General features: G+C 47.4%; 1 protein-coding gene across 5 annotated transcripts in view; it reads right to left on the minus strand.

Moving 5' to 3' along the window:
- SYMPK (symplekin scaffold protein) overlaps positions 1-18,835 on the minus strand; it is a 1,084,618-nt gene that overhangs the window by 993,985 nt on the left and 71,798 nt on the right. For all 5 annotated transcript variants that reach the window (XM_069207742.1, XM_069207740.1, XM_069207741.1 and 2 more), the window contains one exon: positions 7,685-7,753. In XM_069207742.1, coding sequence (XP_069063843.1) covers positions 7,685-7,753 — 69 coding nt within the window. The remainder of the gene's footprint in view (positions 1-7,684; positions 7,754-18,835) is intronic.

Below are 18,835 nucleotides of genomic sequence, written 5' to 3' on the forward strand. Positions count from 1 at the left end.
ACAGATGTCTGGAAGGGATACCCCAGAGAAAAGTGCAAAAGAAGTGGACACTGCTCGGGTAGAATGTGCACGAACCTTAGTGTCCAAGAGTCAGCCAGCTTTCTGATGGCGAAAGGCTATTGCAGTTGAAGTCCATCTAGAGATGGTTTGTTTAGAAACCGGAAGCCCTCTTCTGGGCGCACTGAATACTACAAACAGTTGATTGGACTTTCTGATCGAGGATGTTCGCTGCAAATAAAATTTTACGGTATCGTTTGATGTCCAAGGAATGAAGCGATCTTTCTGCCCCAGTCTGAGGCCGCCGAAAGAAAGTCTTTAGTACTACTGGCTCATTGATATGGAAGTCAGTCGGCACTTTGGGAATACATTTTGGGTTTGTCCGTAGGATGACTATCATCTGTAAACCTCATGAAAGGCTCTTGGATGGTAAAGGCTTGGAACTTGCGCACTCTACGAGTGCATGCGAACGGTAAGAGGAGCGCTACCTTCCAGGTAAGATACTTAATGTCTGATTTATGAATAGGCTTGAATGGTTCCTTTATCAACGGACTCAGGACTGTATTCAGCTGCCAAGATGGAGGAGGTCGTTTGGCTGAAGGAATGGATCGGAACAACCCCTTCATAAACTGCTTGATAAGCCGATGAGACCAGAGGGACGGTCCTTTGGATAGTCGCCTATACCTGGAGATGGCAGCTAAGTGAACCTTAATGGATGCATGCGCAAGACCAGACCTCGCCAGGTGGAGAAGGTACAGCAAGACCTGCTCTGGAGCAGATGTAAGCGGATGAATGTTATTTGCAGTACACCATAAATAAAACTGCTTCCATTTTAAGGTATACGTCTCATTGAACTCAGGAGTCATGCACATAATCTGAGAGGCTTGGGATAAGGATGCCTCACTTGGCCCTGGGTGATGGTGAGCAGGTCCGGTATGGGTGCTAACCTGATGGGGGGACACGAAGACAGCAACAGAAGCTCTGTGTACCACAGTTGACATGGCCAGGCTGGAGCAATTAGAATTATCTGGCCGGGCTCTGATTTGATCTTGCCAATGACCCGTGGAAGAAGGAGTATCGGCGGAAAGGAGTAAGCATAAATCCCTGACCATGCTATTGAAAGGGCATTTACCCACGGCCCTGGTTGGAGATGTCAGCTTGCATAAAACCGGCATTTCGCGTTCAGAGACGTCACAAAAAGGTCCAGGTTCAGTGTTCCCCACTTGCGAAATACTGCGTTCAGCTCCCACTCGTGTGAAGATGTGCTGAGCATGCTGTGGTGTTGCTGACTCCCGGAAGATGTTCTGCCCGTATGTGCACCTAATTCTGAATGCACCAGATCCAGATGACTTGAGCTTCTGTGGAAAGCAAGTGAGACCGAGTTCTGCCTTGCATATCTCAAGGAGACTCGACTGCTAATGGCTCCGGCGAAGGGGGTGCTGGGAGTACATACTCATCCCATTCGTCCTGGTCTGAGAGAACCTTCCCTTCATATGCCGCTTCATCCGAAGAGGCTTGCATCTGGGGACTCTGTGGAGCCCGAAGAGGAATTTGTGGCGTTGCAGGAAAAAACTGGCAGAGGTTCCGGAGTAGCTGGTGCAGTCAGTGCTGGCGTGGGGTCCCTCCCCGGCTGAGGGTAGAAGCGCTCTCTGTAATCTGACAGCATAGCCTGGAGCTCGGACACAAGACCGGAGGGCAAAGATACTGCTCCCTGTTGTTGTGGTACTGGGTCATAATACTGCTGACCATAATATGAACCGTCATCAGAGTACTCCTGGCATTTTACATGCAGTTGCGAAGGACTCCTAGCCACCCCAAACACTGCATCCTGATCGGAGTCCTCATCATCATCGCCATGCAAAAACCTAGATGGCAAGAGCCTTGAAACTTTGCTTGGTGACGTGATAGAAGGTGTCAAACGAGCATTTGAGAGCCTTTGGAGCAGAGTATGTTGCGCAAATTGACTCAAAGGTAACATATATGGTCTTTGCCTCTTCGTTGGAAACATTCTTGCAGTTGAAGACAAGAAACCAGTTGTCAACGGGGAGTCGACAATACCGCCGTCGCTGGCATCATTGTAGCCGACGACAGTTGAACCGTCGACGATAGTCTCGTCGACGGAGGTATCGACGGAATCATCGTCAACGGACATGTCGTCAACGGGAGTGTGGTATGCTGAGCTAGGCTTCCTAAACTTGTGAAGCACTTTAGGAGTAGCCGGATCTGAAGCAGTTTTCTTTGCTTTCTTGAGGGATTCTGCACCCACTATCTTTTTCTGAGGAGAGACATTGCTGTCTTTTGCGCGATTTTTCTAGGTGGCTCTTGAACCTCAGAACTTTCCTGTTTTCTCTTCACAGGTGTTTTAGGGGCAGAAATAGAAGAAGATGCACTGTCCTCATCAGAGGCATAGTGTCCAGTCTTACCTCTTTGAAGCCACAACAGAAGGCAACCCTCCCTGTCCTTCAGGGTCTTTGTAGAACATTTCCTGCAGATTTTGCAGTCCTTAGCTTGTGGCTTGGGTACAGGCAGTAAATACACTCCTCATGTGGATCCTCCACATATAACCTTTGCTTTAAACATGAGGCACAAGATCTGAAAAGGCCTTTCTTTGGTGTCTCTGACATAGCAGCCAGTTTGAGTAACCAGAGTAGATAGAAATGTCCAAAAGCTGTAGAAACAGATCTTCTGAGAGAAAAACTTGAGCGGAGCTCAAAGGAGACTCCTCAGCACAACATGCGGTGGAAAATCTGAGGGAAGGCAGCTCCTCACAGGAGGTTCAAAAGGGGTGAGGCAATCCGATTGGTTCAAGTTTGAGTCTATTTTGCAAAACAACTATGATGGGTTATTATATTGAGGCCTATTCCATGTATTGTGTGCATACATTTTCAGGCCTGGCTTTTATATTCCACCGGGGACTCCCATCTCGACGACGGGGAAGTATTCAAACATATGAATCTATGAAAGTTCCAATACTGGAGTAAACTTAGCCTATATTATAGGCTGCATATGTAGTATCTATAGAGATATATTTCAAAGTACTAGGCACAGTAATAAGGTTATGGTTTTTTATATATATATATATATATATATATATATATATATATATATACATAAATAAAACTTAAGTGGCGGTTGCCACTAGCTAGTTATAGCTGGGACCTAGTTTCTATAGAAAGAGAAATATAACTTGCCTATTTCTTTGTCAATTGATGAATTTTCACAAAGCTTTCCAAAAAAAATACAACGCTGCTGTCTGGAAAGTTTCAGGATGATTCGTCAAGTGAGGGCTGAGAAAAAGAGAGGGGAGGTACCCAAAACGTGTTTACACCATGCATGTTTCCATAGGGATTTTGAACATGACAACAGCCCGAACTGCTGGACAGAACTACACCAAATTTGGCAGAAAGGTGACTCTTGGTCCAGAAAGAGTCCCTTTTGCTATTTTGTGTACATTCATTGTAGGAAGTTGGCTCTGTATGTGCTATTTCAAAGTAAGGAATAGCATGCACAGAGTCCAAGGGTTCCCCTTAGAGGTAAGATAGTGGCAAAAAGAGATAATACTAATGCTCTATTTTGTGGTAGTGTGGTCGAGCAGTAGGCTTATCCAAGGAGTAGTGTTAAGCATTTGTTGTACATACACATAGACAATAAATGAGGTACACACACTCAGAGACAAATCCAGCCAATAGGTTTTTATATAGAAAAATATCTTTTCTTAGTTTATTTTAAGAACCACAGGTTCAAATTCTACATGTAATATCTCATTCGAAAGGTATTGCAGGTAAGTACTTTAGGAACTTCAAATCATCAAAATTGCATGTATACTTTTCAAGTTATTCACAAATAGCTGTTTTAAAAGTGGACACAGTGCAATTTTCACAGTTCCTAGGGGAGGTAAGTATTTGTTAGGTTAACCAGGTAAGTAAGACACTTACAGGGCTTAGTTCTTGGTCCAAGGTAGCCCACCGTTGGGGGTTCAGAGCAACCCCAAAGTCACCACACCAGCAGCTCAGGGCCGGTCAGGTGCAGAGTTCAAAGTGGTGCCCAAAACACATAGGCTAGAATGGAGAGAAGGGGGTGCCCCGGTTCCGGTCTGCTTGCAGTTAAGTACCCGCGTCTTCGGAGGGCAGACCAGGGGGGTTTTGTAGGGCACCGGGGGGGGACACAAGCCCACACAGAAATTTCACCCTCAGCAGCGCGGGGGCGGCCGGGTGCAGTGTAGAAACAAGCGTCGGGTTTGTAATGGAAGTCAATGGGAGATCTAGGGATCTCTTCAGCGCTGCAGGCAGGCAAGGGGGGGGTTCCTCGGGGAAACCTCCACTTGATCAAGGGAGAGGGACTCCTGGGGGTCACTCCTCCAGTGAAAGTCCGGTCCTTCAGGTCCTGGGGGCTGCGGGTGCAGGGTCTCTCCCAGGTGTCGGGACTTAGGATTCAAAGAGTCGCGGTCAGGGGAAGCCTCGGGATTCCCTCTGCAGGCGGCGCTGTGGGGGCTCAGGGGGGACAGGTTTTTGTACTCACAGTCTTAGAGTAGTCCTGGGGTCCCTCCTGAGGTGTTGGATCGCCACCAGCCGAGTCGGGGTCGCCGGGTGCAGTGTTGCAAGTCTCACGCTTCTTGCGGGGAGCTTGCAGGGTTCTTTAAAGCTGCTGGAAACAAAGTTGCAGCTTTTCTAGGAGCAGGTCCGCTGTCCTCGGGAGTTTCTTGTCTTTTCGAAGCAGGGGCAGTCCTCAGAGGATGTCGAGGTCGCTGGTCCCTTTGGAAGGCGTCGCTGGAGCAGGATCTTTGGAAGGCAGGAGACAGGCCGGTGAGTTTCTGGAGCCAAGGCAGTTGTTGTCTTCTGGTCTTCCTCTGCAGGGGTTTTTCAGCTAGGCAGTCCTTCTTCTTGTAGTTGCAGGAATCTAATTTTCTAGGGTTCAGGGTAGCCCTTAAATACTAAATTTAAGGGCGTGTTTAGGTCTGGGGGGTTAGTAGCCAATGGCTACTAGCCCTGAGGGTGGGTACACCCTCTTTGTGCCTCCTCCCAAGGGGAGGGGGTCACAATCCTAACCCTATTGGGGGAATCCTCCATCTGCAAGATGGAGGATTTCTACAAGTTAGAGTCACTTCAGCTCAGGACACCTTAGGGGCTGTCCTGACTGGTCAGTGACTCCTCCTTGTTTTTCTCATTATCTTCTCCGGCCTTGCCGCCAAAAGTGGGGCCTGGCCGGAGGGGGCGGGCAACTCCACTAGCTGGAGTGTCCTGCTGGGTTGGCACAAAGGAGGTGAGCCTTTGAGGCTCACCGCCAGGTGTGACAATTCCTGCCTGGGGGAGGTGTTAGGATCTCCACCCAGTGCAGGCTTTGTTACTGGCCTCAGAGTGACAAAGGCACTCTCCCCATGGGGCCAGCAACATGTCTCGGTTTGTGGCAGGCTGCTAAAACTAGTCAGCCTACACAGATAGTCGGTTAAGTTTCAGGGGGCACCTCTAAGGTGCCCTCTGTGGTGTATTTTACAATAAAATGTACACTGGCATCAGTGTGCATTTATTGTGCTGAGAAGTTTGATACCAAACTTCCCAGTTTTCAGTGTAGCCATTATGGTGCTGTGGAGTTCGTGTTTGACAAACTCCCAGACCATATACTCTTATGGCTACCCTGCACTTACAATGTCTAAGGTTTTGTTTAGACACTGTAGGGGTACCATGCTCATGCACTGGTACCCTCACCTATGGTATAGTGCACCCTGCCTTAGGGCTGTAAGGCCTGCTAGAGGGGTGTCTTACCTATACTGCATAGGCAGTGAGAGGCTGGCATGGCACCCTGAGGGGAGTGCCATGTCGACTTACTCGTTTTGTCCTCACTAGCACACACAAGCTGGCAAGCAGTGTGTCTGTGCTGAGTGAGAGGTCTCCAGGGTGGCATAAGACATGCTGCAGCCCTTAGAGACCTTCCTTGGCATCAGGGCCCTTGGTACTAGAGGTACCAGTTACAAGGGACTTATCTGGATGCCAGGGTCTGCCAATTGTGGATACAAAAGTACAGGTTAGGGAAAGAACACTGGTGCTGGGGCCTGGTTAGCAGGCCTCAGCACACTTTCAATTGTAAACATAGCATCAGCAAAGGCAAAAAGTCAGGGGGCAACCATGCCAAGGAGGCATTTCCTTACATTCATTTAGTAGTTTTTGAGATATCAAAATTGTATACATAGAGGTGTGAAGGCTCCAGAAAGTCTCTCAATCTTGTGAGGAGATCGGACTCCCTGCCAACCTTTCAACCAGGAAGTGTTGGCATCCATCTTGCGACTGCTTCAGCAGTCACAGATAAAAACAGTTAAAAAAATAAAAATAAGAAAAGGGGCTAGGGTAGGGACACCCTGACCCCTTAGCTCAGGTGCTGAGGTCACAAATCCTCAGCAAAAATTAAAGAAAAAAGAAAAAAAATACACACACACAAGCAGGGTCTCCCATGCTGGTTTTACTTAAATCCCTGGGTGGGGCAGGTCTTTTGGGGGGTGGGGGGTGGGGGGTGGGGGGGGGGGGGGGGGGGGGGAGGATATAAAGAATAAAAAAAGAAGAGGGGCGCACAGAGCCCCCCTTCTGGACTTATTTAAGCCCAGGGACAACCACTTCCCTGGGGCTTACATTTAATCATATGCCCCCCCACAACCCCGGGGACTGCCACCTCCCTGGGGCTATACAAAATTATTGCACGGGGCCCATTCCTCCCCCCCCCCCCTCAACCCAAGGCCACCGGGAGCGATGCCACTCAAGGGGCAATACATTTTACATTAAAGGAGGAGGTCGGTGGGGATGGTGTGGTGATGGAGGGTGCATGCCGCCACATCCCTCCACCTGCTCATTTTGCCAGCACGAGTCCATGGTTTTTTACAAAATTTCTATCCAACGGGAACACTTTCTAGTAGTTAGTTAGTTAATGTTATCTTGTTTGGTAAAGGTCCAGTGCGAACTGATTTCGGCCTTGGGGACCGCCACCCCCCAGGGCCGGATCCTGCTGTGTCTCTGGGTGTCCACTCCATGACATAGCTGTTTCCTTTGACAGCTCTTGCCAAGTAAGAACAAACACTCCAGTTCTAGCAAGCGAGAGCAGTGAAACCGCTAGGAGCAGAGGTTTCCTCCACAGACATGGAAACAGAAATAACTGCTCCTACAGACAGGGAGCTGCATGTTTAGCAGCTCCCTGTCTCTGGCTGCAATGCCAGGCTCCCACACCCTTGGTCCCACTACACACTAGGTGTCCTGCGGGGCAACCAGAAGAGATATCTTGCCCCATGGCTAAAATTGGCTCAGGGAGAGGGGTGAACACACAACACCCCTCCAAACCGTGAATTTGTGCTGGAAAAATGAGCAGGGGAGCTTCCGTTCTTGCCATGATGCTCATTTCACATTAAACTTCAACAGGAGGCCCTTATTATCAATGTTGCAGGTGCCCCAGTTGAAGCTCCACTTCCAAAAAAACAAAAGCCTTAAAAAACATTGTGGACATCAATGCACAGGGTTCACATCTCATCACCATGCCACAAATTCATTGTTAGGCTTCCATGCACCTCTGATGTAGCCTTCTAAATTCAGCCAGGCAGCAATATACATTAAGATAACTGGACTATAGAAATTTTAAGGCCACTGGGAAGCAAGAAGGAAGTACTCCATGACATCTTCAAACCACTATTTTTCAGCGATACACCCATGCTTACCTGCTTGAGGATGTTGATTTTGCTATCGTTGCTATTCGCCAAAGCTGCCTGGTTTAATAAATCAACAACCTACACAGATCAGAAGAAAAATAAAATTATTAAATGCAACATGTTGGGAGTGAAGCTGAACAAAAATTAAGCCTGGGTGTCTTCCCCACAGAAGCCATTTTTACAGGAGGTTCCATTATTTGTAAACACTATTCACAATTAAAGTAAAACTTCAAGAGGTGAGTCCAGGGCAACAGAAAACATCATGAATCTGCACATAGTAAATTTTTTGATGCTGAAGTACAAACCACTATGCCATCCATTACTCCTCACTACAAAAGCTTTGCTCGAAGCCCAGGTAATCGTCATGAGTAGTTGATTCACCTACAATGCAGTCAGAAATTCAAAAAGATAAAGATGAGAAGGTAGAACTTCTACACACCCCAGATCTGGAACAACATTCCCACTGGGCATCAGAATGGTCTTCCTTGAAGCAAAAATAAGATTATATGCAGGTAATGGTTCCTTTCAAATTATCTTCATTGAAAGTTATGGTTTTGTCTAGATAGAAGCTTAGCACGTTTGTGACATCCAGGGTATTAAAAGTTTCATTAGCTGTCTCTGGAGAAGAAAGATTCTGTAAGCGGATTGGTAAGAACACTGGCTGATTTACATGAAAATCTGACACTACTAAGTAAAGAAGTCTTGGTAAATTCTCATGACCGTCCTGTTTTAAGGAACAATGTTGAAGGTTTATGATACTTTAACTGCCAGGATGCATTTTGGACCCAATGGGGAATGTACTGTGCCATTTAGAATAAGGATGGGAGTTAGGCAGGGATGTGCACTTTCAACTTTTCTCTGTATATTAATGGGGCTGGCAAAAAAATTCAAACTTTAAATACTGATGCATCAAGAGTTGGCACATGGCCTGTACCCATTTTATTGTATGCAGATGTGGTTTTATTATTGCGGACTTCGATTGGATTGCAACACCTCTTTAATTCCCTTATATCCTATATGGAGGATAGATTAATTTTTGTTTAATTATTGCTAAGCTTGTGTGAATGGATTCATATATTGGACACAGTCTCTTGAGGATTAAATGAATATGAGAAGATATCAAGACAGGTAGGCACTCTGAGTAATGGGTGAACGCATAGTTATGTGGGTCCTTTAGGGCAATCTGAGTTTGCTTGGCTATGGGCTCTTGCGGCCAGAACTGTGATAGTGCATTTACATCATAGGTTATATAGGCACGTACTTATGAATTGCAAGTTATAATCCCTCGATGTTATGTTTGCACATTTAGTATGAATGTTGTTTTGGGACCATCAAACATTTTTGAACATCACGTTAGATTTTTTTATTTATTTTGGGACTAATTGACTAAGCTGAACGTTGTGGAACTGAGAATGTCTCATTCAAGACTGACCTAGGATCAGGCTATGTACTAGTCTAGTCTCTCCTAAAACTGTGCATAAATACTACTAATGCAGGTAATTTGATTATAGCCCATATTTATAGGAATTAATCGGAGGTTTCCCTATTTAGGATAGTGGGAAAAGTGGGGACTTATTGTGTCACTATATTGCGTCATTAGATTTCTTCACTTAGTGATTCTTCCACTCATTCAACGACTACATAAATATCATGTATTGTATCCACGCTGGACATTATGCACTAAATATGCTGTGAGAATTTATAATGACCAATTAGGCTGAACACTGTGAAAATGAGAATGTGTTATTAAGATTGACTTAGGTTCAGGTTATGTATTTGTGGTTTGTAACACTGTATATGAATGCTACAAATGTGGGGATTCCGATGAATACTGTACTCATTTATAGGACTTGGTTTGAGGATTTCCCTACTGAGGGAGTCAGTTGGGAGCAATGGGGACTCATTGTGACGCTAGGTTCTCCCATTTTTGCCCTGTAGATGTTTTGCTTTTCATAACTAGTGATTTCAATTGGGTTGTGTTTCCGTTAATAGCCACTTGGATTTTCCTTGCTCGATCTCTTTAAGCAAAATCATCTGTTATAGAGAGGAGGTCACATCTTCCATACACTGGTGTGCCAATAGGCTTTCTCCAAAGGGCGTTCAAGTATTTAAATGCATTGGTTTATGTGACACGGCTTTGGCTCTGGGACCATGCCCTGTATTTTGTCAGCACACTGGGGATGAGGATACATTGTTCCCGTTGGGGGTGAGTGTGAACTATTGCAGTGCATTTTTCTCACCGTACTAGGATTCAATGTTGCAACAGACTTGCTCTACCAACAGTTTGGAAGATGATTAAGGCCAGATTTGGTTCCATTCAGATTCACAGAAACAGTGCAGGCCACGAGGGGCCTTGTGGTGGATGGTGCAGCTCTGAATTAATCACTCTGCCTCTAATGCATTGCCTGGGTGAGTTTCATGCGAATGATGGGTCTTATTTGGCATTTCATAAGAGATGGTATATAGTAAGTAGCATCCTGTGCTTTTTGGTTTTATATCGCTATTTAGGAGGAGTCTACCTTCGACTGGGGATTGCAGCGGTTTTGAAAGACCATATTTGAGATCCTTTCAAGTACTTGTCTTACGCACCTTTTCAGCATGCTTTAGGGCCTGGCACAGATTTCTCAGGTGAGCCGATTATCTGTACTGGTTTAAGTTCTCCACTAATTATTAGGTGACGGAGTGTTTCAACTGATGGGCAATTTTTGCCTCCCCTTTTTCTAACTACAGGTTGATTTAATCTGGTAGATGAGAACCTGTTTTGCCTTAACTCCACAACATTAGCTCATTACTGTGAGAAGTTAAAGATTATTTTGCACAGCATTCAGGTTAGCAGCTGCGCAGCTAGGGGAAAAGACATGTTTTGAACTTGTGATAGTGTTTTTCTATGATAGAGTTATTTTAGCATTATTTTTTTCTTTTTTTATAGGTTGCTTTCTTTTTATTTTACCTCTTGTCCTAATGAAGACCCATTGTTAAGATCACAATTGGCTTCCCTATGTTGGGTCGAAACGTGGACGACATAACTGATTTGTCTATACTTACCTCACTATTCCCCAGGGATGATATACAAATTAATCTGCCATTTCTACAGACAGACTGTTTAAAATACATCTGGAATCTCAAAGAAGCAGTTGACCGAAGGACAGATAAAAACCCTAAAATAATATATCTTATATTTTTCACTTTTCTCATGAGCACCTTCTCCAGCACTTTGTTTCTCTTTTGTCCAAGGAGCAACCATTGTACATGATATTGTTTATAGAATATGTATGTCTAATATAATTAAAATATGTTTGACTATAGTGTTTTTTCTTTATCCCTCCCTGTCAGTTTGTTTATACTATTATCAAAAATAAACACTTTTTATGTATAAGTAGGGGTGGTTATGTGTTTTTCCAATAATAATGGTATCTTCTCCTCATGTGATTACACTTAAACATTCTAGTCCTAATCAATACAGTAACTTAAACCATCTGTCTCTGTTGGCTTGCCCAGGCTTTACAAGAGTCCTCTACGTATTTGAGTAATGGTTGCCGTATTGTGGTAACTACAGCCTGTTTGGAGTACTTAAAAAAACGATGTCATTTCTATGCACTGTAAGTTAAAGAGGTTATTATTCTTTTTGGTTGTACTCAAAGTACCAACCTCCGAAAGACAGCACACTGGGTTGAAATTGCTACGATGATTTCAAGTCACCACCTGCAGATTACAGTAGAGGTCAGTGGCACATAATAACCCCACTCGGCCATCTTTCAAAATCATGGAGAGGGTGGGGTTATTTTCCCCATCATCATATTATCCCATATACAATTTATCATGTTAAGCTATTGCATGGAACCTCCCACTCCTCCCTTGTTACCATCAGCACATTAGAGAGGGCGACACAGTCAACGTCAGCAATTTATTTTAGAATTGGATATCTCAATGAGAAAAGAAGCACACTTTAGTTATGCTCATGACCACCAGTAAGGTTGAAGCTTACACAAACCTTCATAGCAACCACCCTGAACTGGTAGCTTTTCTCAACAGTGTTTGTTTATCACTGTATGTATTGAATGCACATTGGCTGCTGCGTGGTATCAGTCCACCATCATTATGTAGGAGACATTCCCCTTTTGGATGGATGCATTTTTTGGGCAGGCCTGTCCATAATTTCTCAGATTCAGGGCTTGTTGGTTTGTTATTTTCAATCTCTTTTCCAACTTTCTTAATTCTTCTTTACTTATAATCTTGAACAGTAGCCTTACAATGTTTGAGCAGCTGCGCTGAATTGTGATCACCCTCTCAAATCTTCTCACTTCTCTTCTAGACATCTCTTTATTGACTGGATGAAGGTGCCCAATGTCTAATTTGACAATATGAACTTTCCAGTTTATGAACCATAAAATCCTCTTCACTAAGTTAAACAGGTCTACACTGCAGAGTACACTCTTCTGCTCGCTGTACTAACATTTAGGGGACATAAAATTAGACTGACCTATCCTTAGGTATTCACAACCTACATTCATTTTAGCTATTGCCTTATCAAAGAGAACCAGCTTACTCATTTAAATTATTTTCACTAAGCCAGAGAAACAAGACAAATAGTATAAAAGCGTGCCTTCCCTGCGATGAAACAATAGCTACTGGCAAGAATCGGAGGTGGCAATATAACCCTAAGTAAATATAATGGTTAGAAATCAAGTCAATTTTGGCATGTGCATTTATTTAGGAATTTGCTATATAGGAAGAGCATTAGGATTCATAGTCTTATGATTTGACATTAATAGTTAACTGTACCCTCGTGTTTATATTTGTTAACTGTAGCCACAGATAAGGAGTTCATTTAAGTAGCAGCCTTGGTGGTCTGTTTTGAAGGGTTTGTCAAATGCAGCCTCCTTCTTTGTTATTGGCCTGTTTAATGTCGCCAGAGTATGAACAACAATATAGGGCAAAATAAAAATTAAAAAAAACTCTGTAGTAGCAGTGAACTGCTGAACAGGTCAGTTATATGCGTGTTCCCTAAAAGGCCTTTTTTTAATTCTATAATTCCCATACCTGACACCCTGGCTAGTCAACTGTGTGCCGCTGTATAACTGTAAAAAGCAGGGCCATGATGGCGGACTGAAATGACGTGTGGGTCCGATCTCCGCCGCCCGGGCCTCTTATTTGCCCCGGTTCTCCCAGCCTGGGGGGCTGCGGAGTCCAGTCGTGGTTCCCGATGTGGGGGAACCCCTAGGCGCCGCAGAGAGCGCCCGCGGCTAGTTCCGCATGCAAGGAGAGGCGCGTCGGGGCTGAAACAGGCAACCGGCGCAAGGGCAAAGAGGCGCGCCCTGCCACCCGCCCGGGGCCAGGCGGCTCGGCCGCGGAGGTGGCGACTCTCGGGGCTACAGCCTCTGAGGAGGAAATGTGCACCGTGAGACCAGTGCTATGAAAGATGCTGGTACTTGATATGGCGGTGCCTGTTTGCTGGATCTACTCATCAGGGCCCCGAGAAGACAGAGGATACTGAGGTACGGCTGAGCTGTATGACGAGGTGTTAGAGGTGCTGGTGGGCATTGGTTGGGCCTGGGCCTTAATCGGTGGTGCGGTCGGCCCGTGAGGGCCCTAGCCAAAGTGAGGCTGGACTGCTGCGGGAGGCCACACGGCCATTGGCAGAATTGTGCGGCCAGGAGCACTAGACCCCCGGGTGTGAAGAGCGGTGGTCCGACTGATTGACCTGCCCATCCGCAGTTTGAGGTCAGCGGTGATGGCGACCTCCAAGGCAAAGAGGGACGGGTCAGTGAGAGATATGTTCACGGGGGGACGTCCGCCCCTGGGTGAGGCTCATGAGGAGCCGCCGTCCACGAAAAGCCCTGAGATAAGGAGGGAAATGGCAGAGGATGAAGCGGCACCTGTCACAAAGGCTTTTCTTACCGCCCTGTTTGATTCCCTCCGTAGCGACTTACAGGAGCTCCGTAAGGACATATCTCAGGAGGTGAAGGAGGTACGAGTTGAGCTTACCTCTCTGGGTGAACAAATAACACAGGTTGAAGATGGAGAAACGGCCCGGGGTGAGGAGCTAGCAGACCTGCAGCAGGAGGTTATTTGCTTGCGGGAGCAGCAGGACCTCCTCCAGATGGCGGTGGAAGATTTGGAGAATCGGTCCCGGCAGACACAACATCCGCATTAGAGGGGTACCGATTGGGGCAGAGAAGGAGGACATTGGTGGCTTTGTGACTGCGCTGTTCCGCTCCGTCCTTGATCCGGAGGAGCCTCGAGAGATCATCATGGACAGAGTCCACTGGGTGTGCCGCCCGGGTGGTGGCGGGGACCGCCCGGATATTTTGGCATGCATCCAAAACTTTGGGCTGAAAGAAAACATCCTGCAGCGAACGTGCAACCTCCCGCAGGTCCACTTTAGAGGTCATCAGCTCCAATTATTCCAGGACCTCTCGGTTCGGACTTTGCAGCGACGGCGGGAGTTTAAGCCTATCACAGAGCACCTGCGTGAACATGGAGTGTCGTACTCGTGGGGTCACCCATTTCGCCTTGTCTTCCGCTGGGAGGAGCAACTTCGTCAGGTGAAATCGTTGACGGAGGGGAACCGGATCCTGGGTTTAGAGGATACCCAGGGCTCGGCCTTGATGCTGGGGGCGGCTGACGTGCCCCGCCCGCAGTGGCGGAGGAAGGAGAAACTGAGAAATAGATGGCGTCCTACTGTGCCGGAGCAGATTTCGGAACGTCAAGCGGCAGTCAGCAGTGTGGCGGCTGGGACATGTGCCTAGGCGATGGGAACCGGGAGCTGTTGATCGGTTGGAGGCAGCTTGGGAGAGCCTACGATCCTTCGAGCGGGGTCTGGGCGGCGGGGTCGGTAGACCTGGTGGACGATACGGTGTGGTCCTACGGCCTCGTTGGGACATTTCCTCTTCGGGATGTGTGAGAGAGGACTTTGTTGCTCTGAGCATTTGTTGTGTGTTATAAGTTTATGTTGGTTTGCTTCCCTGCGAGACTGGTGTCTATGGGCTACAATGGGTGGGCCGTGCGACCTGGAGTGGCTGAGGTTTTGTGTTAGGCCTAGGTTCTGGTTGCCCTACAGATCCCTTCCCCCCCATGGCAAACTCTGTCCTGAGATGTATGGCAGTTAAGTGCTTGAGTCTGAATATTCCAGGGCTTAACAATCCGACCAAGCGGCTTGCGATATTGTCAGCTCTAGAGAAATCTGGGAGTCATATCTGTTTATTGCAGGAGACACACCTGTTGCACAAAGACACTTTCCGCATGCGCTCGCGCTGGTTTTCTAGACAACTTTGGTCCTCGGCAGCTTCGAAGCATACAGGGGTGGCAATACTGCTCTCTAGGTCCTTTCCCGGGGAAGTGGTGGGGAAGGTACATGAAGTTCAAGGCAGGTTCCTGGCTATTAGATTAAGATTGGGGTCCTTCTTCTTCACCGTTGCCTCCCTATATGCCCCAAATGTTCAGCAAGAGGCATTCTTGAGAGGGGTAGTTTCCTCAACACTTAGCTCACCTGATAGCGCCATCTTGGTGGGCGGAGATTTTAATTTAGCAAGCTTGACCGCTCGGGCCAATGTTTTGGGCAGGGAGGGGCACTGTCGGAGGCGGGACGACAGTGGCTGGCTGAATGTGGGTTGGAGGATGTATGGAGGAAGCTTCATCCTACAATGCAAGATTATTCCTTTTATTCAGCAGCCGCCAAGACTTACGCACGGCTTGATCTCTTCCTGGCCTCACACGAGTTTCTGGCCCGAGTTAGGGAGGCTACAATCGAACCGAGGGCTTTGACTGATCATGCGCCGGTTACCGTAGAGCTTTCCATGGAAGTTGATCGAGTGGGCACCCCGACTTGGCGTTTTAGGGATTCCTTGCTGCAGAACGAGACGGTAGTAGAGTTGCTTCGACGCGCGATCGTGGACTACATTAGCCTTAATGACGATGGTAGTACTTCTGTGGAGACGGTTTGGGAGGCTTTGAAAGCTGTGGTGAGGGGCGAGGTGATGGCACTGTCTGCAAGAGACAATAAGACACGGAGGGAGATAAGGGAGCAGCTGGAGCAGAGGGTGGCCATATTGGAACATGCCCACAAAGTCGCAGGCGCACCGAGAACTTGGCAGGAATTAGAGAAGGTGAGGCAGCAATTGAAAAGACTAGACTGAGATAGGGCGGAGTATGCGGTAAGTGCGCCTTAAGCATAAATATTATATTGGCAGCAACAGGTGCGGGAAACTCTTAGTGCACCGACTGCGAGCACAACGGGCGGCTTCGGGATAAAATTAATTCCTTCATCTTAAGGGGGTGAGGCCCACTCGAGCGACCAGATTGCTGAAGCTTTTGCAGACTTTTACCGGGGCTTGTATGGGGCAGATGTGCGGGATGACATGGCTCTGGAACCTTTTTTAGAGGACATAGCAGTTACCCCTCTAGGAGAGAGGGAGGCGTCCCCGCTGGATCTGCCGATAAGAGCAGAGGAGGTTATATCAGCTATCTCATGCCTAAAGGCCGGGAAGTCTCCAGGTCCTGACGGGTACACACCATTATTCTATAAGACCTTCTGTGCTAAGCTCATCCCACTCCTTGTGCGTCTTTTTAATTCCTTTCAGATAACGGGAGCTTTGACGCCTAGTATGTTAGATGCTACCATTGCTGTTATACATAAGCCGGGTAAAGACCCAGAAGATTTCATACAGACCGATTTCGCTTCTGAACATTGACGCCAAGCTGTTTACTGGGATTCTTGCACATCGCCTTAACCCTTATATGCCGGGTCTTGTCGATCCGGACCAGTCTGGTTTTATCCCGCATCATCAATGTGGTGATAACACAAAGCGGCTTCTGCATTTGTTAGTTAAAATAGACCGATCTCGTAGGGCCACGTTCTTCTTGGCTATAGAAGCCGAAAAGGCATTCAACAGAGTCCACTGGCTTTACCTTTTTCAGGTGTTGAAGCGTTTTGTCCTGGGCCCCGGGTTTAGATCCTGGATACGATGTGCCTATCAATCCCCAGGCGGTGGTTCGGGTTAATGGCGTACTCTCCCTACCGTTCCCAGTTAGGCGCGGGACTAGACAGGGATGCCTGCTTTCGCCCCTTTTGTTTGCGCTCTACATGGAGCCCCTCGCGCAGCGCTTGCGAGACAGTCCTTCGGTCTCCGGTGTGAAGTTCGGTGGGGACCACCATCTTATTACTCTTTATGCTGACGATGTTCTCCTTACAGTGGCAGAGCCTATGACCTCGTTGCCTGCGCTATTGGAGATACTAGAGGAGTTTAGCCATGTTTTGGGATTTAAGGTGAACATGCAGAAATCGCAGATCCTGAGCTTATCAATGAACCCGGATCACGAGGCAGATCTGAGAGCGAGATACCCCTTCCAATGGTCGTCTACACACCTTTCTTACTTGGGTATAGATCTGGCGACCTCTGCTGCGAAGACAGCGAGCGCGAATTATACGAAGCTGGTCCGATAGGTACAGCAAGATCTGGAGTCGTGGGGGAGACATAGGCTGTCATGGCTCGGTAGAGTGGCGGCGGCCAAGATGACTGTTTTACCGCGTATTCTTTACGTATTCCAAGGGCTCCCGTTGACCCCACGTCCCCAGACGATAGTCCACTCTTCAGTCGGCGGTCCTGAGGTTTATTTGGGAGGGTCGACCGGCGCGACTGCCGCGACAGGTTTTGTATCGCCCTAAGAACGAGGGAGGATTAGCGATTCCGTGTCTCTTGCGCTACTTCCAGGCAACGCAGTTGCGTTTTCTTTTAGAGTGGAGCCGTCCGCTCACGGAGAAACATTGGTGCTTTATGGATAAAGCGGTAGTGGGCTCCCATATATGGAAGGAACCCTGGCTCCTACGTCGGCACAGGGCTAGGGGACTTTATTCTTCTCCAGTCATGGGGGTAACCCTGCGTATATGGGACTCTGTGGCTTGTCGCTTGGATTGACGTCTTTTCTGTCCCCTATGACCCCCATTGGTGAGAATCCGGACTTCGAGCCTGGGCTTAACTTGGAGGGGCTGAGACGCTGGTACGAGGGGGGCTGTAGGAGAGTGGGAAGCCTCTTCGATGAACAAGGGGTATTGTCCTTTGACCAGATAAAGGAGATGTACGGCTTACAAGAGTTGGCTAGGTGATGTATTATCAGGTCCGGCATTGGGCCCTCCTGCCGGCTAATAGAGCATTAATAGATAGGCCCCTTACGTCATTCGAGAAATGGCTGCTGCTAAAGAAGAGTGATAGGAGTGTCATCTCCGAGCTGTATTGACTCCTACATGGGGAGAAGCGACCGCCCAAGTCGAAGGGGCAGCTGAGATGGGAGAGAGAACTGGGGAGGGAATTTACTGATGAGGAGTGGGACAGCATATTCTATAGAACACACCACACAGCCTATAATGCAGCAGGGACAGAGACATCATATAAAGTAGCCTCCTACTGGTATTATACTCCAGCGCGCATCCATGCATGGAGTTCTGATAAGTCAGATCGGTGCTGGAGGGGTTGTGGAGCCACAGGTACAGTGGTGCATTTACTATGGCACTGTCCCAAGCTACATCGTTATTGGGAAAGTATATTATTAGAGGATATAGATATGGCATTTCACACTGAGATTCCAAGGTTCCCATCGTACATAGTGTTGGGGTTACCCAATCCTCTTACTTTCCCCCTAAGATCGCTAAAAGTAAGGCAGATGGCTTTGGCGCTTAACGCTGCGTTACAGCTGATTCTTGCTCTCTGGGGTACAGAGTGCCGACGCGGACGGCATGGTTACAGAAGCTGTGGTTTATCCTGGTTATGGAAAAGCTATCTTTGGCCTCCCAGCAGAGTGAGTGATATGAATTAATTATGGAAGTCATTTCTTAAGATTCTATCTTCAGAGTTCACGGAATTAACATGCCCGGCCTATTTTAAGGTTTTGAGATTGACTTGATCTAGGTGCAGGTTATCGGGAGGGCAGACCTTGGAGAACTGAAGTCGGGGAGGGGAGTGGTGGGGCCCGAGAGAGACACGGAGAGGACTTGGACTCTAGAGGGAAGCATTGCTCGTATGTTTTATTTATTTGTTGGGGGGATGCACATTAGCAGGACCCACAATCTGGAAGTGTATTAGCGCTGTTTGCTGACTCTCTGGGTTATGACATGGGGTTGGTGGGAAGCTGCCTTCGGTGGGGCCCGGAGAGTGGGATTTCGATGGG

The sequence above is a fragment of the Pleurodeles waltl genome, chromosome 9 (assembly GCF_031143425.1).
Source record: "Pleurodeles waltl isolate 20211129_DDA chromosome 9, aPleWal1.hap1.20221129, whole genome shotgun sequence".
NCBI classification, from domain to species: domain Eukaryota; kingdom Metazoa; phylum Chordata; class Amphibia; order Caudata; family Salamandridae; genus Pleurodeles; species Pleurodeles waltl.